General features: G+C 39.3%; 1 protein-coding gene across 1 annotated transcript; it reads left to right on the top strand.

The window, feature by feature from the left end:
- Nucleotides 1-15,414: 15,414 nt before the first annotated feature.
- LOC144374894 (uncharacterized) lies at nucleotides 15,415-20,933 on the top strand. Its single transcript, XM_078037638.1, is given in 2 exon segments — nucleotides 15,415-17,107; nucleotides 17,248-20,933. Coding segments are annotated over 2 exon segments (2,763 nt in total). The 5' UTR covers nucleotides 15,415-15,528; the 3' UTR covers nucleotides 18,432-20,933.
- The last annotated feature ends 3,616 nt before the right edge of the window (nucleotides 20,934-24,549 follow it).

The following is a 24,549-nucleotide window of genomic DNA, read 5'->3' as shown; positions in this document are numbered from 1 at the left end:
AAATACATATAATATATAGAGACTATATTATATAAAATACATATTTTATGTATAAAAATATATAATATATTCTATATATTTTATAAAAAATATATTATATATATTTTATATATACAAAAATATATAAAATATAGATTATATATATAATATAAAATAATATATCGTTCTTTCTTTTTTAAGGTACTGGGAAACAAACCCAGTGGGGCTTGACCCCGTCCTCTGAGCTCCATCCCCACCTTTTCATTTTATTTGTAGACAGGGTCTCACTGTTTGCAGATGCAGACGTGACCTTGGGCTCCTCCAGCCGCAGCCTCATGGAGAAGCTGTGCTTTGTTTTTGTGTTGAGGTTAAACCCAGGGACTCGCCATGCTCGGAAAGCCCTCTATGGCTGAAGCCTAGCTCAGCGCCACGTGTCACCTCTGTCCCAGAGGCTAAGCCAAGGTTTCCCACCTGGATTCCTTCTCAGCACAGCCAGGAAGCTCCTCCTGAAAAGGGCTGGGGCCAAGAATCTGTCACTCTACCCAACTTCAGCCAGTGATTGGATGCTGTTAGCTGTCAGTCACGATCCAGAGGCGGGCCTGGAGGCCATCCATCCGGGTCGCTGGGGGGAACTGTCCAATCAGTGCGCAGAGGGAGGGAAAGGGCGGGCTGCCGCAAGCTCTGGGCTTTTCTTCCTCACCAAATGGGCTACTCCTGCTCCGGGCCCCGTGTTCTCTGCTCCAGGGACCCCAGTGACTGGGCTGCCGTGTTCTCGGGGATCTCGGGTTCCCGCAGGTTCCTCCAGAGGACGCTAGGTCACCAGAGAAGCCAAAAATTGTGAGTTCGCTGAATGTAGGCAGTAAGTACCTGCCTTTGGGCCCGGCGGGCGGGCAAGCTGCTGAGTGGCGCCCTGAGTCGCCGCTGTCGGGTGGCCCTGGGTCCTGTCCCCTGGTTCCCTGGGTTTGGAAGGGAGGCTCAGGTCCCAGGTGTCTCCTTTGCTCCATACCTGTGACCCGCACTCACTTTTCCCAACGTGTAGGAAGCAGGACCAAAAATGCAGCTTCTTTCTCTCTGTGGAGCTCCACCTAGTGGACGTCCTCCAAATTGCAGGCACCACCTGCCCTCTAAAAGGCCACCTTCTCTCCACCTCACAGCTCAGCCAGACATTCCTTCTTCCCACTGGTTTCAAATAGACACCGTCTGCTAATTGTCATTATCGCTTAGTGAAATAGTGGAAAGAATCAATCTTCCTTACCCCCTCCCTTCCCCCCTCCCTTCCCCCCTCTCTTTCTCCCTTCCCTTTGTGTTGGAATCTGGGCTGGCCTCCAATTTGTGATCCTCCTGCTTCAGCCTCCCGCTTAACTGGGGTTACAGGCTTGTGCCAATGTCCCTGGCAAGAAGAACACTTTTGAAAGCATTTGTTTTCTCTTTGTGAATATTATCCTTGAGGAGAAAGAATGATCACTCAACACTTCCTCGTGTTTGGCCAAAATAACTGCTTTAAAGGGAATAAGGGGGTTGTTTATAGATCCCAGAAATATGGAATTCTGGGCTACATCAATACAGTATAACTGCTCCCTTTTCTGAGAGTCCATGATGTAGAGTCACACCAGTCCTGTAGTTAGGTAAGCACACAGGGTAATAATGATGTAGGGACAAAGGAGACAAGGCACTGAAGATAGTTGTAAACAGGTTTATCTGGCTGCAGCAAGTCTCAGAGGGCAATGCTTTTGCTGTAATCAATCCATCCATCCCTTGAAAATTGAGTTCAGGTGGTTTCAAAATTTTATACCCAGTATGTAAGGAGAGGGGGTCAGACGTTCACATTGAAATACAGGGACCCCCAAATAACTCTCAGACCACAGAGTCTTATTCCAGTTAAGCCTTTATCGCTGGCCAGTTGCAGACACTCTGCTCTCGAAAGAATGAGATGGTCGGTGTGGTGCCCCTGCCTTCAGTTGGCTCCATATTTAAGCACAGAAACCACAAAAGTAAAGTTTGGGGGTTCAGTCAACGTAAGTAAACCTGAAAGTTGTGGTCAGTTAGTCTCCAGTAGGCCCCATAGATCATTCTGTGTTCTTGGGGAATTTTCATGAACAAAAGAATACAAACTGCCCCAGTCATGAGCTTTTTGAGTGTCATGGCTGAGTTCACAAAGTGGAGTCACCATAGTCAAGTTGTCACATCACACACATAAAAGCAGGTTTTTCTTTCTCTATTCTGGCCAAGTTAACCCTTCAAGGACAGCACCTGAGGAGGGGAGAGCTTCTTCTCCCCTTTATTTCCTCCCCCACCAGCTGTTACCATGGAGCCCAGTTGGTGACTTATTTGTGAAGCCCAGCTCGAGGCCAGAGGCCTTGTTTGAACACTACTACAAACTATTATTCTGGATACAAGTGTGTAAAAAACTAGTAACGGGGAGTCCAACACCTGGAGTGCTGATTTCTTTTTTTTTTTTTTTTTTTTGTTTTAGAGAGAGAGAGAATTTTTTTTTAATATTTATTTTTTGATTCTCGGCAGACACAACATATTTGTTTGTATGTGGTGCTGAGGATCGAACCCGGGCCGCACGCATGGCAGGCGAGTGCACTACCGCTTGAGCCACATCCCCAGCCCAGGAGTGCTGATTTCTTCCAGACTAACTGCCCAGTAAAGTAGGGCAACACAAAAATAGGAAGTTTATCTACACTGAACTTTTTTGTGGATACTCTTTTATTGATAGTCCTAAAATTAGCCATGGTGCAGATTTCTGGAAAACCCAGTTAATTTTTTTTTGTGAAAAAATTGGTTGCCACTACAATAATGTCTGATTCCTTTACTGTCCTTTATCCCCAGCTCTTTTCAGTATGATTTTCAGAAAGGATGTGGCTATGGTGCTCAGCTCTGGCTGAAAGTTGTGATCCTCCTGCCTCAGCTTCCCAATCTGTTGGGATTAAAGTCATCGACAACCCCAGCTACAGAAAATACATTATTTTAACCCAAATATTAATTATCATACTAAGGAACATGGATTAAAGTTACCCTGAATAATGTGTGTGACCCTCCCTGGAAAAAGATTACATCACTTCTTTTTTTCTTGCTTTCTTCTTTATTTTCTTTCTTTCTTTCATTTTTTTTCCTTCTACTTTTTCCTTTTTTAATATACCAGGGATTGAACCCAGGGGCACTTAAACACTGAGCCACATTCCAAGTTTTTTTTGTATTGTATTTTCAGACATAATATCACTAAGTTCCTGATGGTCTCACTAAGTTGCTGAGTCTGGCTTTGAATTTAGCAATCCTCCTATCTTAGCCTCTCAAGCTGTTGGGATTATAGTTGTGTGCCACTTTGCCTGGCCTCCATGAACTTTTATAAAAGAAACTGTGTATCACTGCATTAACCAATTGCATTGGTAGGAACATCAGATTGGTGGGGTACAGAAAAAAACAAAGAAAATTTCTTCTGTATGTCTGTTACTGCATTCTGAGCTTTGGTAGATTTTGGAGATGTCTCGTAAGGTCAGTGATATATTCTGAGAAGTTTTGAGATTGTGGTCTGATTATAGAAATTAAGATGATGTGCTATTTAAGGGCTTATAATAGCCCAAGATAATATTTGCTCTCCATACAGAACCCTGCCTTTCCACCCTCATGGTGGTCTAGTTAGCCAAAGTCAAGTACTCTGAAGGTTCTTTGATGTAGATGCAACTGTATAGAGAACTTGAGTTCACAGCTGTAAAAATCTTGTGCTTTTTCTTTTATCTTCCTTAGGTGTAGGCACCATGTCAGATTTCTTGGGCAGAGGTTCCCTTTGGGCACCTGCCAGAATCCCATGTCCTCAGCCACTATCCTCTCCTGGAGCTGCCACAGAGTGCCCATAGCTTCCCTGTGCCTTGCAAGGTTAACAGAATTTCAGGCTCTGGGTCAGCTGCTCCCAGAGGACAGCCTAAGGTGTGGGGTGCAGCCTCTCAGGGAAGCTGCTGGGGGCCCTGGGCTGAGGAATCTTCTGGAAAAGGCCTCATCTAAAGAGCTACTTCCTTGAGACCTTGTTTTCCCCAAGCTCTGTTCCCATTCCTTGGAGACAGGCGAACACTCAGCCTGTTGATGCTGGTGCTGAGGGGCCAGGTGAGCAGTGACTCCTGCCCTTTTAGTCTCTCATGGTGTGAAGGAGCAAAATCTCTCCTGGAGCATAAGGACCACCCACCCCAGTGCAGAGCTGTGCAAACCTGTAAAGCCTCATAGACTGGAGTCATGGTCCAGGTGCCTGGGAGGGTGATCCTGGATGCTTTCCATGAGCAAGACCAGGAGAAAGCATGTCCCAGCTGTCAGGGACCTTCCCTGCCCCTTGAGCCTGACACATCTGTGCTTCCTCAGCACCAAAGCTTTTTGTGTATCACTTTGAAATGATTTGCTCACTTATGTGAGGCCCAGGTTTATTTATTCAGAGTCAAATGGGATGTACTATTATTAAAGAGGCAAGAGAGAGGTGGATTAAAATCCACCTTTTTTTTGGTTGTTGTTGTTAAAAATCCCAGCTTACAGCCAGGTACAGTGGTGCACACCTGTGATCCTTCCTGCTCCAGAGGCTAAGACGGGAGTGTTGCAAATTTGAGGACAGCCTTAGCAACTTAGCGAGGCCTTATGCAACCTGGTGAGACTGCGTCTCAAAATATAAAAATGACTGTGGATGTGGCTCAGTAGTAAAATATCTCTGGGTTTAATCTCGAGGGCATCAAACAAAAAAGAAAAAAGAAAAAAAGAAAAAAAAACATCTAATTACCTATTTTACCTTTTGCTACCCCTGAATATGTGTAGAAAGTTGGTAAGATTCAGATTTGTCTTTTCAGTGGTTTCAAATTGAAATCCAACCCTAGATTCCAAAATACCACGTAAGATACAGAGAAACTCTGTCTTGCATTATTGCTGCAAAATTTGAGTCCAATTCTACTAATTTATGAATGTGATTTCATGAAAACTAGTATCTGTCCTTCACAAGGTGATGAATTTTACAAAGGACGACAGTTTTCACCGTTGTTGTCCTAACTTGGCAGGTTCAAGTGAACTGTGTGGTTTTTTGGTATCAGGAATGGTACCCAGAGATGCTTAACCATCAGCCTCTTTTAGATTCTTTGTTTTGAGACAGAGTCTTGCTACATCATCTAGGGCTGCTGGGGTTCTAGGTTTGCACCAGCACACCCGTCTTCATTGTAATTTTTAAGGACAACTTTGGCAATGCCTTGAATACCTAACTGTAATCATTGTATCACTGAATATCAGTGAAGGAGTAAATGACACCTGTTTTCTGCAAAGAAGAGATCCATATGTTTAAATAATGGTGCTGATCCCCTCACCATGTCACCTAATTCCTGTTCCCTCCCAACTGCTTCCTCGTGGGGCCAAACTTTTGGGAGCTAGCCTTTTAGCTTATGAAACTTGGGAGTAACATAAATGCTCTTTCTATTCTCTCTGTCCTGTACAACATAAATTCTCTTTCAATTCTCTCTGTCCTGTTGCTTGGTCTTAGATACAGTTTACTGTTTTCAATTTTTTTGAAGAGTATTTTTTGTTGTTGCTGTAGTTGGACACAATAGCTATTTATTTTTATGTGGAGCTGAGGATCAAAACTAGGGTGTCTCATGTGCTAGGGAAACACTCTACTTCTGAGTCAGAATCCCAAACCTCTTATTTCCATTTTTAGATAACTTTTTCTTAAGTTTACCTCCAAAATACAGTAAACCATGCCCTAAATTTCACAGAAGTTGGTTGAAAGCTCAGTGTTTTTTAGAGAGTTTATAACATGGGAACATTCAATCTTTGTGAGAAAGTGTGGTGTCTTTCTACTGATTTTTTTGTGTTTTTATGCCTCTAATTGTGTACCTTTTGTATCATAATCATGTTTACCTAATTACATGTATTTTTTCAAGCTACTCTCCAGCCCAAGAGAATTAGTATTGTACTCTGTTGTTTATTTATTTGCTTCCTTATTGAGTGCTGGGAATTGATGCCATGGACTTGCTCATGCTTAGTTATCTTCCAGAAATAAATTTCAATTTGTGAGGAATGTTCTGGAGTTGTGCAGGCGTTTTACTGGGGAATAAACCTACAGGCACTTGACCACTGAGCACATCCTCAGCACTTCTTATTTATTTATTTTTTCTTTTTCCTTTTTTAAAATATTGTATAGTTGTAGATGGATAGAATACCTTTATTTTATTTATTTTTCTGTGGTGCTGAGGATCATACCCAGTGCCTCACACATGTTAGCAAGTGGTCTGCCACTCAGCTACAGTCCCAGACCCCCTTTTTATTTTTGATGAAGACCAGTCTCACTAAATTCCTTAGTGTCTTGCTCTGTTGCTGAGACGGGCCTCAAACTTTTGCCATTTCCCTGCCTTGACCTCCCTAGTGGCTGAAATTACAGGTGCACACCACTACACCAGCAGTTAGAGTGAGTTTTGAAGAGTTATCATCCAATTTCTTTCCAGATGAAATAGTATTGAAAATCAGTTTTCTTGCTTTTGTTCATACTTTTGAAATTTGTAACTATGACTCTTCCTCTTTGCTTTATTTTTGCATTATTATAAAAAATGTATTTAGCATATTAATATTGTTTCTTATGTATACATTTTTAAAACTCCATGGCTTGATAGTTTATTTACTTCTTTATTAGATAAACTTTGTTTTTATGAGCAATTTTAGGCTTACATAGTTTATTAGTCAGTGTTCTCTAGAGGAACAGTATCAAGAGGAAGTATGATTATCAAAGGGGAGTCATTAGATTGGCGTACTTGACCTGAAGGTGGATGTCCACAGTGGCCATCGGCAGGCTGGAGAGCTTGAGAAGTAGTAGCTGCAGAGTCCCAGAGGCTGAAGCCACAGAACAATAGGGATCAATGGTGCTGCCTTAGTCCAGAGCAAAGATTCTAGAAACTTACTAGAGAATCACTGACAGAGTCCATTTTGGGAGAGTGAAGAATTTTGTTCCACCCAAGACACCATCCTATTCGATGGTGCTGCCTAGCTTAAGGAGGTTCTCCAGTTTGGCTCACTATCCCTTATGCCAGTCATTTGTAGACATACCCTCATAGACACACCCAGAAGCTCATTAATCATCAGCATCCTTTAATCCAATCAAGGTGGCATTTAAATGTGCCATTACATATAGTATCAAATACCCCTTCTCTCCAGCTGATAGTCTCCACTGTTTTCAAAATATTGAATTGGTGTAGGGTGTTGAACATTGGATAAAGAGAATGGATGAAGCAACATTTTGGATAAGCCAAAATTCATCCTTTATTTTAGGGTTCCTCTTCCTTGTGATGTGATTGTGTGTGTCACGTCGTATACAAGATAATGTCATACAGAAGAGAATCTTCTTCTCTGGGAATCCTGTGTTCCACTTGTTCATCACTCCTCCTCATTTCTTCCTCCCTCTCTGCTTCCTATATCTCTGGCACCCATCAGTTTTGCTAGTGCATCTATAATGTTGTCTTTTCCAGAATGTTCTTGACTTGGAATCTTACTGCACTTGGCCATTTCAAACTGGCTTCTCTCACTTTCCAGTCTGCCTTTAAGGGTGCTGTATCTTTCCAGGCTGCAGAGCTCATTTTCTGGGTGATGTTCTTTGGTGTGGTTAAACTTCAGCTTTTCCATTCAGTATTGAATGGTGCGTCTTCCTTGCATCTAGCTTTGGGCTGTTGTGGATATGGCTGCTGTAGTCACTGCAGTGAGAGTTCCTGTGCCCATAATTTTCACATCATTTGCATAGACACCTGGAGTGTGATGACTTAATTGTACAGTTTTTTGCATTTATGATTAAAATTTGCATTTATGTTTATGAGCATCATTCATAGTCTTCTGTTTCATACTTTTCTTCATCTATTTAATTTGGATAATATGGTAACTTATGCCTCAGGGAGACTTAGGAGGTGTTAACTCAGCTGTTATGTTCTGGAAACAAAGTAGAAAACTGGTGGCAGTTCTTATGTGTCTCATGGAAGCCTGTTTGAGATGTCAGAGCCTTTCCTTGCCTTTTTAGGAAGTAATTAGTTTCTGAGTCTGGTTTTCTCAGCAGCCATGGATGCATCTATTTTGTGTATTTCCCCTTTTGTGTGAGTTGTAGGAGATTGTATCTCTCAAAGAAGTGGTCCAGTTTCTGCAGTTGTCTAATTTGTGTCAAGCACATTTATGATAATCTTGTAGTCCCAATGCACTGTTGACGATGACACTTTTAAATCTGTTAGTAGGTTTTCAGTCCTCGATGCTTTTTTCTTTAATATTATTGTATATTTTACACTTTTTATTTTTTTCTTTTTATGTGGCAGTGAGGATTGAACCCAGTTTCTTCCAAGCACTAGGAAAGCAGTCTTCCACTGAGCCAAAACCCCAGTCCCTGTCCTCTGTATTCTTAGCCTTTTGTCGGTTAATCAGTGATGCGGATGTTCATGAAGAACTTTATTTGCAGACTGCGGATTTCCTGATTGTGGTTTCACCAACACCTTCTCTGTTACCTACCTGTGGTCAATTTAGGTTTACCATGCTCTTCTTTCTCTGGTTTTCTGAAGTGGCAGTTTCATTGGTTGCTTTTAGCTCTTGTTTTCTGAAATGTGCGTTGGATGACTTAGATACTAATACAGCGCCACCTCTGGTGTCCTCTATGAAATTCCTATGATGGACTTTTACATTTTTTTCTTTCAAAATGGTCACCTTTTTTCTTGAGTCACCTCTTTGTCCTGTGTCTGTTCAGAGCCCTGTGTTTAATGTCTTTTTCCCTGGAGGCTTTTCAGCTTCTTGTGATCTGATTTCTGCTTTAGCTCTCATATTCTTTGAGCATACATGGGATTTCACTGGTGGTCCACTTTTAGGGGTGTGGTTTATGTCCTGTGGAGTGTTGCTGTGACCCTGAAACCTCAGTGTGCTTCCCGTTTGGTTGAAGGTCCATGAAGCCCTCCTGTCTGCATCATTGTCCTGACAGAGTTGGGCTGATGTCTCAGAGGGTAATTGTGGGTTCTTCATTGTTTGGGGTGGTTCTGTATGGTTTCAGTCCTTGAGTATGCTTCTGTGTAAGTGGCAGGAACATTTTCTTTGTCTGTTCCATCACTGTGCAGACATCATAGCATGCTTACAGATGTAAGTGGTGGCCTCTTTCACACGCAGACTGTGTGGGATAGTTCAGAATTCTGGGCTACAAACTTGTTGCTTTACCACACTCTGGAAGAGCTTCTGCCTTAGGTTTGTTTGCACCACCATTGCTACAGGCACAATGAATCTCTTTCACAACAGACAATCATTGCAAATGTGGCCCACCCTTGATCAAAATGTCCTTGAGCAGAACATTAGTATGTGTCTCATAAATGTATATTATGGTAGTGAACTGGCTGCTGTTAAGAAGAGTTTGACAATCATTGGATATTCATTTTGCTGTGAGACTTAGAAAAGTAGCGCCTGCTGTTTATTAAGAAGATTGTTTTGAGAGTTATAAAACTTTGTAAGGCTGTTTTTTGGACAAGGTGACAATTTTATTTTTAAAGAGAGAGAAGAGAATTTTTAAAAATATTTTATTTAGTTTTTTGGCGGACAAAACATCTTTGTTTGTACGTGGTGCTGAGGATCGAACCCGGGTCGCATGCATGCCAGGCGAGCGCGCTACCACTTGAGCCACATCTCCAGCCCATGGTGACATTTTTAGATCATTGAGTTCTTTCTTTCTTTTTTTTCTCATTTTTTTATTGGTTGTGTAAAACATTACAAAGCTCTTGACATATCGTATTTTATACATTAGATTCAAGTGGGTTATGAACTCCCATTTTTATCCCAATTACAGATTGCAGAATCACATCGGTTACATATCCACGTTTTTACATGATGCCATATTAGTGACTGCTGTATTCTGCTACCTTTCCTATCCTCTACTATCCCCCCTTTCATCCCCTCCCATCTTCTCTCTCTACCTCAACTACTACAATTCATTTCTCTCCTTGTTTTTTTTCCCATTCCCCTCACAACCTCTTATATGTAATTTTGTATAACAATGAGGGTCTCCTTCCATTTCCATGCAATTTCCCTTTTCTCTCCATTTTCTTCCCACCTCATTTCTCTGTTTAATGTTAGTCTTTTTCTCCTGCTCTTCCTCCCTGCTCTGTTCTTAGTTGCTCTCTTTATATCTCTTTATATCAAAGAAGACATTTGGCATTTGTTTTTTAGGGATTGGGTAGCTTCACTTAGCATAATCTGCTCAAATGCCATCCATTTCCCTGCAAATTCCATGATTTTGTCATTTTTTAGTTCTGCGTAATACTCCATTGTGTATAAATGCCACATTTTTTTTTATCCATTCATCTATTGAAGGGCATCTGTGTTGGTTCCAAAGTCTAGATATTGTGAATTGTGCTGCTATGAACATTGATGTGGCAGTATCCCTGTAGTATGCACTTTTAAGGTCTTCAGGGAATAGTCCGAGAAGGGCAATAGCTAGGTCAAATGGTGGTTCCATTTCCAGCTTTCCCAGGAATCTCCATACAGCTTTCCAAATTGGCCGCACCAATTTGCAGTCCCACCAGCAATGTATAAGAGTACCCCTTTCCCCACATCCTCGCCAGCACTTGTTGTTATTTGACTTCATAATATCTGCCAATCTTACTGGAGTGAGATGGTATCTTAGGGTGGTTTTGATTTGCATTTCTCTGACTGCTAGAGATGGTGAGCATTTTTTCATGTACTTGTTGATTGATTGTATGTGCTGCTCTGAGAAGTGTCTGTTCAAGTCTTTGGCCCATTTGTTCATTGGGTTATTGGGTTTTTTGTTTGTTTGTTTGTTTGTTTGTTTTAAGAGAGAGAGAGATAGGGAGAGAGAGAGAGAGAGAGAGAGAGAGAGAGAGAGAGAGAGAGAAGAGTTTTTAGAGAGAGAGAAAGAGAGAGTGAGAGAGAGATTTTTTAAATATTTTATTTTTTTAGTTTTTGGGGGACACAACATCTTTGTTTGTATGTGGAGCTGAGGATCGAACCCGGGCCGCACGCATGCCAGGCGAGCGCGCTACCGCTTGAGCCAATCCCCAGCCCAAGAGAAAAGAGTTTTAACATTTATTTATTTTAGTTCTTGGCGGACACAACATTTTTGTTTTGTAGGTGATGGATCGAACCTGGACCGCATGCACGCCAGGCGAGTGCGCTACAACTTGAGCCACATCCCCAGCCCTTATTTGTTTTCTTATTGTTAATTTTTTTGAGTTTCCCAGCACCATTTGTTGAGTATGCTATCCTTCCTCCATTGCATGCTTTTAGCCCCTTTATCAAATATAGGATAGTAGTAATTTTGTGGATTGGTCTCTGTGTCCTCTATTCTGTACCATTCATCCACCCGCCTGTTTTGGTACCAGTACCATGCTGTTGTTGTGACTATTGCTCTGTAGTATAGTTTGAACTTTGGTATCACTATACCGCCTGACTGGTATCACACTTCCTGCTTAGAATTGCTTTTGCTATTCTGGGTCTTTTGTTTTTCCATATGAATTTCATAATTGCTTTGTCTCTTTCTACAAGAAATGCCCTTGGGATTTTGATTGGCATTGCATTGAAACTATAGAGAACTTTGAGTAATATTTCCATTTTGATGATGTTAGTTCTTCATATCCATGAACAGGGTATATTTTTTCATCTTCTAAGGTCTTCTATTTCTCTCTTTAGGGTTCTGTAGTTTTTATTGTTTAAATCTTTCACCTCTTTTGTTAGGTTGATTCCCAAGTATTTTATTTTTTTTTTTTTGAGGATATTGTGAATTGGGTGGTTGTCCTCATTTCTATTTCATAAGATTTGGTGCTGATATACAGGAATGCCTTTGATTTATGCGAGTTGATTTTATATTTGCTGAATTCATTTATTAACTCTAGTAGTTTCTTTGTAGACCCTGTTGGGTCTGTTAGATATATTATCATATCCACAAATAGTGATAATTTAAGTTCCTCTTTTCCTATTTTTATGTCTTTAATTTCTTTCGTCTGTCTAATTGCTCTGGCCAGTGTTTTGAGAACTATATTGAATAGAAGTGGTGATAGAGGGCATCCCTGTCTTGTTCTAGATTTTAGAGGGAATGCCTTCAGTTTTTCCTCCATTCAGAATAGTGCTAGCCTGAGGTTTTGCATATATACCTTTTACGATGTTGAGGTAAGATTCTGTTATCCCTTGTTTTTCTAGTATTTTGAACATAAGGGGATGTTGTACTTTATCGAATGCTTTTTCTGCATCTATCGAGATGATCATGTGGTTTTTTAAGTCTATTGATGTGGTGAATAACATTTATTGATTTCTGTATATTTACCCAGCCTTGCATCCCAGGGATGAATCCTACTTGATCATGGTGCACAATTTTTTTGATATGCTTTTGTAGTCGATTCGCCAGGATTTTATTGAGGATTTTTGCATCTATGTTCATTAGAGATATTGGTCTGTAGTTTTATTTCTTTGAAGTATCTTTGTCTGGTTTCAGTATCAGGGTGATGTTGGTCTCATACAATAAATTTGGAAGATCTCCTTCTTTTTCTGTTACTTGAAATAACTTGAAAAGTATTGGTATTAATTCTTTTTTGAAGGTTTTGTAAAACTCCGCTGTATATCCATCTGTTCCAGGGCTTTTCTTGGTTGGTAGTCTTTTAATGGCTTCTTCTATTTTCTCTTTTGTCATTGGTCTGTTTAAATTGTGTGTATCTTCCTGACTCCATCTGGGCAAGTCATATGACTTAAGAAATTTATCGATATCTTCACTATCTTCTATTTTATTGGAATATAGGGTTTCAAAATAATTACTAATTATCTTCTGTATTTCTGAAGTATCTGTTGTGATATTGCCCTTTTCATTCCATATGTTGGGATTTTGAGTTCTCTCTCTTCTCTTCGTTAGCATGGCTAACGGTCTGTCTATCTTATTAATTTTTTCAAAGAACCAACTTTTAGTTTTATCAATTTTTCAATGTTTTTTTATGTTTCAATTTCATTGATTTCCATTCTGATTTTAATTATTTCTTGCCTTCTGCTACATTTGCTGTTGTTTTGCTGTTCTTTTTCTAGGGTTTTGAGATGAAATGTGAGTTTATTTATTTGTTGGTTTTTTCTTTTTTTGAGGAATGAACTCCAGGCAATGAATTTCCCTTTTAAAACTGCTTTCATTGTATCCCATAGATTCCGATATGTTGTGTCTGTATTTTCATTTATTTGTAAGAATTTTTTGATTTCTTCCTTTATGTCTTCTGTAACCCATTGATCATTCAGTAACATATTGTTCATTTTCCAGGAGATGCAGGATTTTTCCTTCCTTCTTTTATCATTGATTTCCAGTTTCATTCTAAATGATCAGATAAGGTCCATTATATTATCTCCACCCATTTATATTTACTAAGAGTTGCCCTATGGCATAATATATGGTCTATCTTTGAGAAGAATCCATGTGTATCCACATGAGCTGAGAAGAATGTGTATCCACTTGATGATGGTTGATATATTTTATATATTTTGGTTAAGTCTAGGTTATTAATTGTGTTATTGAGTTCTACAGTTTCTTTATTCAGCTTTTGTCTTGTGGATCTGTCCATAGGAGAGAGCGGTGTGTTGAAGTCTCTGGTAATTATTGTGTTGTGGTCCATTTGACTCTTGAACTTGAGGAGAGTTTGTTTTAAGAACGTTGCAGGACCATTGTTTGGTGCATACATATTGATAATTTTTATGTCTTGTTGGTGGATGGTTCCTTTTAACAGTATATAGTGGCCTTCTTTATCCCTTTTGATTAAATTAGGTTTGAAGTTGATTTTATTCGATATGAGTATGGCAACTCCTGCTTGCTTCAGAGGACCATGTGAGTTGTATGATTTTTCCCAGCCTTTCACTTTCAACCTGTGTATGTCCTTTCCTGTCATATGAGTCTCCTAAAGGCAGCATATTGTTGGATTCGTTTTTTTATTCAAGGTTACTAGCCTTTGTCTCTTTATTGGTGAATTTAAGCCATTAACGTTTAAGGTTACTATTGATCTATTGTTTGTTCTTCCAGACATGCTTATTTATGTATTTATTTTAATATGGCTCGTTGTCTTTTTGGTTATATTTTTTGTTTTTTTTTTTTATACTGGGTTACCTCCCAATGTTAGTTTTGGGTGCTGTTTTTCAATTCCTCTTCTTGTAGTGTTTTGCTCAGAATGCCTTGCAGTGCTGGTTTTCTGGCTGCAAATTCTTTTATCTTTTGTTTATCATGGAATATGTTAATTTCATTGTGAAATCTGAAGCTTAATTTTGCTGGATACAGTATTTTTAGTTGGAATTCATTATTTTTCAGCGTTTGAAATACGTTGTTTCAGGATCCTGTTGCTTTCAACGTCTGTGATAAAAAATAAGCCATTAACCTAATTGGTTTACCCCTGAATGTAATCTGCCTTCTTTCTCTCATAGTTTTTAATATTCTCTCCTTGTTCTGTGTGTTGAATATCTTCATAATTATGTGTCTTGGAGTTGTCTATACATTTGTGGGATATTTCAGATCTCAGTGACCTTTGAGGATGTGGCTGTGAACATCACCAAGGAGGAGTGGGCTTTTCTGGATGCTTCCCAGAAGATCCTTTACAGAGATGTGATGCTGTAAGTCCTCAGAAACCTGGCTTTTATAGGTAATAATTATGGTTTTAAAATTAATCAAATCGAGAACTCATGTTTATTTTGCTCATTTATGTAGAAGGTGAAAAGGAAATCAGTTGATGAATTATTGAAGCATAAATGGCACCTACAATTTGGCCAAGCATTTCTAGGTCCTAAATATTCATAATGATTATTATGTTGTCTCATTTTAGGAAACAAGTGGGAAGACAAGACCACTGAAGATCAGATTGAAAACTGTGGAAGAAACCTAAGGTAACTGTACTCACAAGAGGAATTCGTGAGGGAATCTGAGAACTGTCATATAATTTTTAAAGCAAACCAACCGAAGAAGTATGCATAATTTGAAATGTATTTATTCTTATAATATTTTTTATCAGAAATACATACTTATCTGTAACAGGTATTCAGTCTTTTCAAAGTATTTGACATGCAAAAAGGACTATGAAATTGCATATGTGAATATGACTATGTGAATAATAGCCATAGAGAAGCTGTGTTGGAAAGGATTGTTTCCTTTTAATCTCTTTATTTTCAGGCAACTTTAACAAGTCAGAAAATCTAGCCTTTATGTGATGTTGGTAGAAATTTAAAGACCTATAAAAAAATAGAAAACTGAATGAGTTAGGTATCAATTATGTGCTGGTCACTTCTTCTTCAAAGAAGTCCTATGGTAAACTTCAAACTTTCCCTACAGAATAGTGTGGGGAAACCTTCAAATCGATTCCAATTTTTAACCAAACAAAGACAAATTTTAATAGATTAAATCCATGTGACTTCATTTTGTGTGCAAATGATTTCATATGTCCTTCTTTCCTTTATAGGCACATCACATCTCACTCTGGACACAAATACTATAAGCGTGAAGAATATGAAGAGAAGCCATGTGAATTTAAACAATATAGGAAATCTCTGGTTTCTCTCGAAAGTGTTGACACACAAATGTTGTTACAAACTGGATATAGACCATATGAAAGTACAGTGTGTGGGAAAGTCATCAGTTGTTCCAATGACATTCAAAGACATGAAGAAACTCATACTGGGGGGCAACCCTATGAATGTCAACAATGTGGTGAAGCCTCTTCTTCTCTCCCAGGTGTTCAAAGACACATGATAATACACAGTGGAGATAAACCTTTTCAATGTGAGGTATGTGGGAAAGGCTTTCATTTCTCCTCTTTATTTAGAAGATATGAAAGAACTGATTCTGGAGAGAAATTTTATGAATGTAAACAAGATGGTCGAATCTTTATTTCACAGACAAGTCTTCAAAAGCACAATGTCACACACAGAGGGAATGCACATTTTAAATGTAAGGTATGTGGGAAAGACTTTGCTGATCCCAGATTACTTAGAATACATCAGAAAACACATACTGGAGAGAAGCCCTATGAAGGTAAGCAGTGTGGCAAAGCCTTTACTAGATCTTGTGACCTTCACATACATGAAAGAACTCACACTGGAGAGAAGCCCTATGAATGTAAGCAGTGTGGCAAAGCCTTTGCTAGATCTGGTGACCTTCACATACATGAAAGAACTCACACTGGAGAGAAGCCCTATGAATGTAAGCAGTGTGGCAAAGCCTTTGCTACATCCCGTCAGCTTCATATACATGGAAGAACACATACTGGAGAGAAGCCCTATGAATGTAAACAATGTGGAAAAGCCTTTGCTATATCCTATAAACTTAAGAGCCATGAAAGAACACACACTGGAGAGAAGCCCTATGAATGTCAACAATGTGGCAAAGCCTTTGCTAGATCTGGTGACCTTCACAGACATGGAAGAACTCATACAGGAGAAAAGCCCTATGTATGTAAGCAGTGTGGAAAAGCCTTTCCTACATTCCATCAGCTTCATGCACATAGAAGGACACATACTGGAGAGAAGCCTTATGAATGCAAACAATGTGGAAAAGCCTTTGCTACATCCTCTAAGCTTCGTGCACATGGAAGAACACATACTGGAGAGAAGCCTTATGAATGCAATCAATGTGGAAAAGCATTTGCTATGTCCTATCACCTTAACAGACATGGAAAAACACACACTGGAGAGAAGCCCTATAAATGTAAGGAGTGTGGAAAAGCCTTTACTAGATCTAGTTACCTTCAGAATCATGGAAGAACACATACTAGAAAGAAACCCTTTGGATGTCAACAATCTGGAAAAACATTTGCTTCATTGCGTCATCTTCACATACATGGAAGAATGCATACCGAAGAAAAGCCTTATGAATGTGAAAAATGTGGAAAAGCCTTTACTGCTTCCTCTTACCTTCAGATACATGAACGAACTTATACTGGAGAGAAGCCCTATGATTGTAAGCAGTGTGGCAAAGCCTTTGCTACATCTAGTAAACTTCAAATACATAGAATAGTGCATACTGGAGAGACGCTCTACGAATGTAAGCAATGTGGCAAAGCCTTTGCTAGATCCAGTGAACTTCAAATACATGGAAGAGTGCATCCTGGAGAGAAGCCTTATTAATGTAAGCAGTTTGGCAAAGCCTTTGCTAGATCTGGTGACCTTCACAGACATGAAAGAACTCATAGTGGAGAGAAGCCCTATGTATGTAAGCAGTGTGGCAAAGCCTTTGCTACATCCTGTCAAGTTCATGAACATGGAAGAACACATACTAGAGAGAAGCCTTATGTATGTAAGCAGTGTTGAAAGCCTTTGCTAGATCTAGTCATTTTCAGATTCATGGAAGAACACACACTGGAGAGAAGCCCTATGAATGTAAACAGTGTGGAAAAACCTTTTCTAGATCTAGTCACCTTCAGATTCATGGAAAAACACACAATGGAGAGAAGCCCTATGAATGTAAGCAGTGTGGAAAAGCATTTGCTACATCTAGTTGTCTTCAGATTCATGGAAGAACACATACTAGAAAGAAACCCTTTGCATGTCAACAATGTGGAAAAACATTTGCTTCATCCCGTCATTTTCGCATACATGGAATAATGCATACCGGAGAAAAGCCCTATGAATGTATACAATGTGGAAAAGCTTTTACTGCTGCCTCTTACCTTCATATACATGAACGAACTCATAGTGGAGAGAAGCTCTATGAATGTAAGCAGTGTGGGAAAGCCTTCACTGAGTCCTCTCACCTTCACTCACATGAACAAATTCATACTGGAGAGAAGCCCTATGAATGTAAGCAGTATGGCAAAGCCTTTGCTAGATCCAGTGAACTTAAAATACATGGAAGAGTGCATACTGGAGAGAAGCCCTATGAATGTAAGCAGTGTGGCAAAGCCTTTTCTAGATCTGGTGACCTTCACATACATAATAGAATTCATAGTGGAGAGAATTCCTATGTATGTAAGCAGTGTGGCAAAGCCTTTACTACATCCTGTCAGCTTCATAAACATGGAAAAACACATACTGAAGAGAAGCCCTATGAATGCAAACAATGTGGAAAGCCTTTGCTACATTCTATAAGCTTAAGAGCCATGAAAGAACACACACTGGAGGGAAGCCCTCTGAATGTAAAGAATGTGGAAAAGCCTACACTACTGCCTCTTACCTTCAGATTCATAAACACACTCATACTGGAGAGAAGCCCTATGAATGTAAGCAGTCTGGCAAAGCCTTCACTCAGTCCTCTTACCTTCACTCACATCAACAAACTCATACTGGAGAGAAGCCCTAATAATGTAAGCAGTGTGACAAAGCCTTTGCTAGATCCAGTGACTTTCACAGACACGGAAAAATGTATAATGGAGAAAAGCCCAATGAATGTCAACAATGTGGAGAAGCCTTTGCCACATCTTGTCTGCTTCACACATGTGAAAGAACATATACTTCATAGAAGTCATATGCATGAAAACAATTGGTAAACTCTTCTGTTATTACTGTTTCACTCATATACATGTAGGAAGTTTACTGGAGAAAAATCCTTTGAATGTGAAATATGGTAAATCACATTTCATATCATCCTCAAAGACAAGAGAGACTCACACAGCTGAAAATGTGTGTGTGTGTGTGTGTGAGAGAGAGAGAGAGAGAGAGCAAAGGATCAATCGATCCACTGGGGATTTAGCCTGGTGGTGCTCTACCACTGAGCTACATTCCAGTTCCTTTTTACTTTTTATTTTGATACAGGGAGTTGCTGAGTTTCTTAGGGTCTTCCTAAGAAGCTGAGGCTAGCCTCCAACATTGATTCTTCAGAATCAGCCTCTCGAGTCTGAGGAATTAAAGGCATACACCAAACTTCCAACTGAATAACTCTTTAAATGTGAAAAATATCACAAATCTTTCCATTGTCCCTGTTGCCTTCAAAGCCATTTCACTCACATTGAAAAAAAATCCCTCTGAATTTGGGGGATTTGCTACATTCTGTCAGCTTCATTTCCTTTCTTATATATGAAAACATTCATGCAGAGAAGCCCTGTGAATGTGAGAAATGTAGGAAATCTTCTAGTTTTCTCATTTTTTTCCTAAGGACTGGGAATATTGTTTTGGAATAAAAAGAATAAATCCTATGCAAGTAAGAAATATAAAGGGTTCAGCTGTTCTAGTTTTTTTCAGTTGTATGAAAAGACTCATAGTGTAGAAAATGCTGAGGATAAGCCATATGGGGATGTATTCAGCTTTGAGAGTTTTCTCCAAAGGCACAAAAGAATTCACATGTTAAAATCCCCTTTCTATCTTTAAAAATTGCAGTAACACTTTCAACTGTCCAGGTCCCTTTGAACAGCATTTAAGAAATCACACTGGGAAAAAGCCCTTTATGTAGAAATGTGGTGAGAACTTTGCTTGTTTCAGATCTATTTGAATTTTTTCAGACATGAGGAAAATTTTATTTTATTTCATTTTATTTATTTATTTTGAGGTAACCACTGTAGCTGTGTGACAATGGTGTGTGCCTTCATTTCTTTTTTTCTTTCTTTTTTTTTAAAAGTACTCAGAGAGTAATTTAAAATACTCCCCTCCAACCCAGGGTACTGGGTTGAAGGGGAGTATTGCATCAGCATGAAGATTTGAAAGCAACATGTTTCTCTGGGTTAAATCTCTCTTATTGTTAGATTCCATTTTTCCGTATTTTAAGTCTTTTGTGTCTAATGTTTCATTACATATTGTATATGTTAGTTTAGGCCTCTCTACTCCAGCCTTTGGTACAGATTGGTGAAATGGCTCTTCTGAACTTCTTTCCTCTCTTTCTTAGTTCAGATTTCACCCAGGAGTGCTCTAGCACTGAGTTTCTCCACAGTCCTTTTAATTGTTATTTTTTGAGATGGGGTGAGGGTGGCAGCTGGGACCATAGGGATGTGTCTGTGTACCCTGCAGCTGGCATCTTCCTTTTGCTTGATTGCTTATTGATCTATTGATGACTCTGGGACCATCACTCTTGTCACTTGTGCTTGTTATAAGGCTCATGTATTGTGCTGTATGTAGGCACATTAAAGAGAATTATAAAACAATGTCATTTGTGTATATTGTTTAGAGAGGCGCTTTCTCAAAATATATTTTGCCCTATACTTGAGTTGCTTTCTCTTTTCTTTTCCCAGTCCTGGGGACCAAATCCTGCCTTGTGCATGCTAGTCAGGCATTCTAGCACTGAACGCTTTGTAGCTCAGGTGGTGAATTTGCTGCAGCTGTGAGTGTGGACCCCACAAATAACCACATCAGCAGATGTAGCTCTGCAGGTGTTTCTTCCACAATTGCAGCTGATCTCTTCCTTTTTAAAGGTCTTTTATACCAGTGAATTTTTTTAAAAAAACTACATCCAATTTAGGTTTTCTCCCCATGAATAATACTTAGGTGGAATATGCCAGAAAACCCAGGCTTGATTTTTCTCTGTGTTTTAGAGTACCTCAGTAGCCCTGGAAAAAATTGTGTGATGGTTTTCTTAACACACACTACATGACCAAAGGCTTGGTAAGGAGCATCCCATTCTGGTGTCCTAATATAGCGGCTCTCCCTTCTCCACCAAATAATCTTAAATAAGCTTCTTAGGAGACCTTCACCATAATTTTCTTTCAACAGAATGTCAGAAAATGATTTTGCAAAGATCTCAATGTGGGTTATAACACAGACTTCTGCTTTTGTGGCAAAGCTTGGAATACCTCTGACTAATCTTACAAGTGGTACACAAAGCACTTTCTGTGAACTAATCAAAACAACAACAACAACAACAAAACCTTTATGTATACCAATACATAAAATATTAACCTCCATCCGTGTCCCACTAGATGTAAATAAAGATCAATGAAATTCCAAGCAGTGAACCGAAAAAATTTAAGTGATACCCCTCAGAACCTAATCAATGTGCTCCTGGAACATTCCTTGGGTGTCTAGCCTCATGTGCCCTACATCACTAATAAAGCTACAGCCTCCAATCAGGTTATATTGTGCAGTACTTGCTGTGGAGTGGGCTGTTTCTGCTCAGGCTAAAGGATTCAGTTACCTGTCCCAATGATTCAAAGCCTCCTGAGCAAAACCTCACCCACAACCTATTCAGGTGTCATGGATCATGTGTGATTATTGGTAAGAGTTCCTTACATACTTGTGTCCAAATGTTGAAGTTTGCCAACATGCCAAAGATGGGTTGATTGTCACTGCTATCTCTGTTCCAGCCTTTTGCTGTGTCTTAGTGCTCATTTGGAAAGGAAGGCAAATAGAGTGTGCTGTGGCCCTTCTGTTTTTGATAAATACAGCATAAGCCATCCAGTAAAACTTCATCTTTAAAAGGTAGTTTTGAACGCTTCCCAAAATTTCCAAAAACTTTCTTTGCAGCCAATGAGTCGGTGTGGCAATTTCCTAGTTTTACAACTTTGATTTAGAAGAAATATTGAATAGAGGTGTGTGAGCACTTGACGCAGTCTGGACTTCTATGTAATAAATCCATTTGCCAAAGGCAGTAGTTGCAGGCTTGCTCCTTGGCAGTGTGAGGGACTGGAGTGAATGCAGCTGTCCTGGGGTGTGGGCATTGTTTGTAGGAGTTCAGTCTTGGTGAGTACATCAGTGTAGGAATCAGACTTATAGGAAGGCTACAGAATCTCCTGACAGAACCTGCCTGTCGCTTTTGGACAGTAGTGTTGTCTTGTGAGCTGGCAGGTAGGTGGCTACCTTCTGATGGATTTGGGTTTGTAGCTAAGCAAATAGTGAGAATGTACAATGATTAAATGAGAATTAAAATATTCTTTGTCATACCAAAGACATAATTTGGGGGCCAGTCATAATAACAAGTAACCTCTTTGACCTTGAACCACATATTTTTCTTCATGTATGCATTTTCTCACAAACTTTTGTAGTGTGATGCTTATGTGGAACAAACTGAGATAAAATGGAGAGGTTTATTTAATGGTGCAGTGTACTAGTAGTTTTAAAGACTTGCAGCAGGCTTAGATTCCAATATTGTTCAAATTTTATGAAAGACTCTGAAATTCTCAAATTCTTGAGAATCTTCAGGTGCTTTGGCATACACCTGAAGTACCAGTGGCTCAAGATTCTGAGGCAGGAGGATTATGACTTTTTTTCACTTTTTTTAAGGAGAAAAAAATTTTTAATATTTATTTTTTAGTGTTCAGTGGACACACCATCTTTATTTTATTTTTATGTGGTGCTGAGGATTGAACCCAGCACCCCATGCATACCAGGTGAGCACGCTACCATTTGAGCTACATCCCCAGCCCATCTTTTCATTTTTTAATAATAATATATATATATATATACATTTTATATATACATTTTTTTCCCTAAGAATCAAACTTAGTTTCTCCCACATGCTAGGCACATTGTCAACCACTGAGCCACAACCTTAGCCCAAGGGTTGTGATTTGAAAGCTGGCTCCCCTGGATAACAAGGAGTAAAGAACTCAGTGAGGCCCTGTGTCTAACAATTAACTCAAAATAATAAATGAAAACAAGACTAGGAGGTGGCTGAGTGGTTGAGTGTCACTGAGTTCAGTTCGCAGTATAACCAAGAAAAATGAATTAGAAACCAAGTTTTAAACCATATGATGGGTGGATGGGCTTGTCCATTATATTGTTTTCTTCTTTGGATTCTCAGGCATGGTTTATTAATTCAGGAACTCTGTAAAATTCACCAATTCAATTAAAATCAAGTGTATGATTTTTAAAAAGTAATGATATTGCAAGGTCCATGAGGAGCAGCTTTCTGCTCTGGGAACCCTCTGTAATTGGTAGTCATCACAAGTGGCCATAATGTCCTTATCATAAAGAGTTTGTGAAAGCTTCTATTTTTCAGGAGTCTCTGAAGGTGCTAAACGTGCCTGTCTTTTCAGAGCTTTTGGTGGAGGAATTCCATATGGAGGTCTCTGATTTATAGATGATGTCATTGAGGAGCTCAAATAAAATTGATAAATAAAGAACAAATTACCACCTGGTCCAGTGCAGTCTAAAAGGTGTCAGATTTTCCTGTCTTTAAGGAATGTCAAGCAACCTTGGAGGAGGATGTCAGCAATTTACGATGTGCTCCTGCAAAAAACGTGATGCTGTGAGTCTCTGCTCAGGTCATTTGTGAAAAGCTGATGAGTAGTTTAAGAATTTATTTGGTCCTGTTAGTGATAAGGACAATTTGCATTAGAATGCTATTAAAATAGAGAAAACAAATATTAGCCAATTCTGTGGCCAAAATATATACCAGTTGTTGATGAGATAGGATTAGTAACTTTCATTATATTTGGAATTGGGTATGGATACTTACAGACGGGACCAGATCATCAAAGTAGCAGTAATCTACCCAAGGCTAATGTTGAGATAAAGAATATCTGTATTTCTGTAGTTGGTATTTTATTTTTTCCTCTGTTATTATCAGTGACTATGTTTAAACATTTCAGGATGCTCAGAGAGAACTCTGATTTTTTCATATTTAATGAATTAGAAAATGTTAGACTATTAAATATTCTGAGAAGCACATTAGATTTTATAAGAATTTTTAGTTTCCATGTACCTTGTTTTAACATATCAAAAAACATATGAAGTGAGTTAATTAGAGATTGATGGTTTTTACTTATTTATTTTTGCTACTGGGGATTGCTGTGACAAGTGTGGCCAAACTAGCATGTTCTGTCAGGGTTTGATAGGACATTGGAAGAAATAAAGAGTCACACACGCAGAAGATGCAACATCTGGGATCGGGTGGAGCAATGCTCTATGATGGAGCAGCAGGTCTAAAGAATTATACCAGGAGGGCTGGGGATGTGGCTCAAGTGGTAGCATGCTCACTTGGCGTGTGTTCGGCACTAGGTTTGATACTCAGCACTACATATAATTAAAATACAAGATGTGTCCACCAAAAATTAAAAATATAAATGAACATACATTAAAAATTATCTAAGAAAAAGGAAAAAAGAATGACACCAGCAATCTTTATTGTGTATCTTTCATTGATCACATTAAAGACTATGTAAGCATTATTCTTTGTATTTATGAAAGTTACAAAGTTAGCAACAGTATGCAGCTATTTTCTCAGTTACATTCTATAGTTGGAAAGTGCAATGTTAAGAGCACCCTGCAGCTCTCAAGAAAGTCCATCCTTTAAAGTTTTTTTAAAGCTTCTTTTAAAACAGTGGAACTGGTGAACCATGTGTTTGACTTAGCAAGGAACTTTGTGCCTGAGAATAAGGTCAAAGCTGAAAAGTCTCCCACAACAGAGTCTCCCTAAAGGAGAGCATTGCCATAGCAACCAGGCATCCTATACTTTTGCATAGAAACTTTTCCAGTCACCAAGCATGCCACTGCCATTAAGTCATTAGAGACCTCCATCTCAGACACTTGTCTCCCAATCACTGTCACTGGTCTCCACAGGGGATTGAACTCAAGGCTTCTTTACCACTGAGCTACACCCTCACCAAGGCTCCCCCTCTTTTCTCTTTCTTGAGACAGTGGTGGACTCGGTTGCCCAGGATGACCTCACACTCATCTAAAAATGAAGTAATGTGGTCTCTGAACCTTTACCCCAATGGCAGTCACATTTGCTGGGAACTCAGC

The sequence above is a fragment of the Ictidomys tridecemlineatus genome, unplaced genomic scaffold (genome assembly GCF_052094955.1).
Source record: "Ictidomys tridecemlineatus isolate mIctTri1 unplaced genomic scaffold, mIctTri1.hap1 Scaffold_926, whole genome shotgun sequence".
Taxonomy (NCBI): domain Eukaryota; kingdom Metazoa; phylum Chordata; class Mammalia; order Rodentia; family Sciuridae; genus Ictidomys; species Ictidomys tridecemlineatus.
The sequence above is the reverse complement of the archived record's forward strand: the minus strand, read 5'-3'. Positions and strand labels throughout refer to the sequence as shown.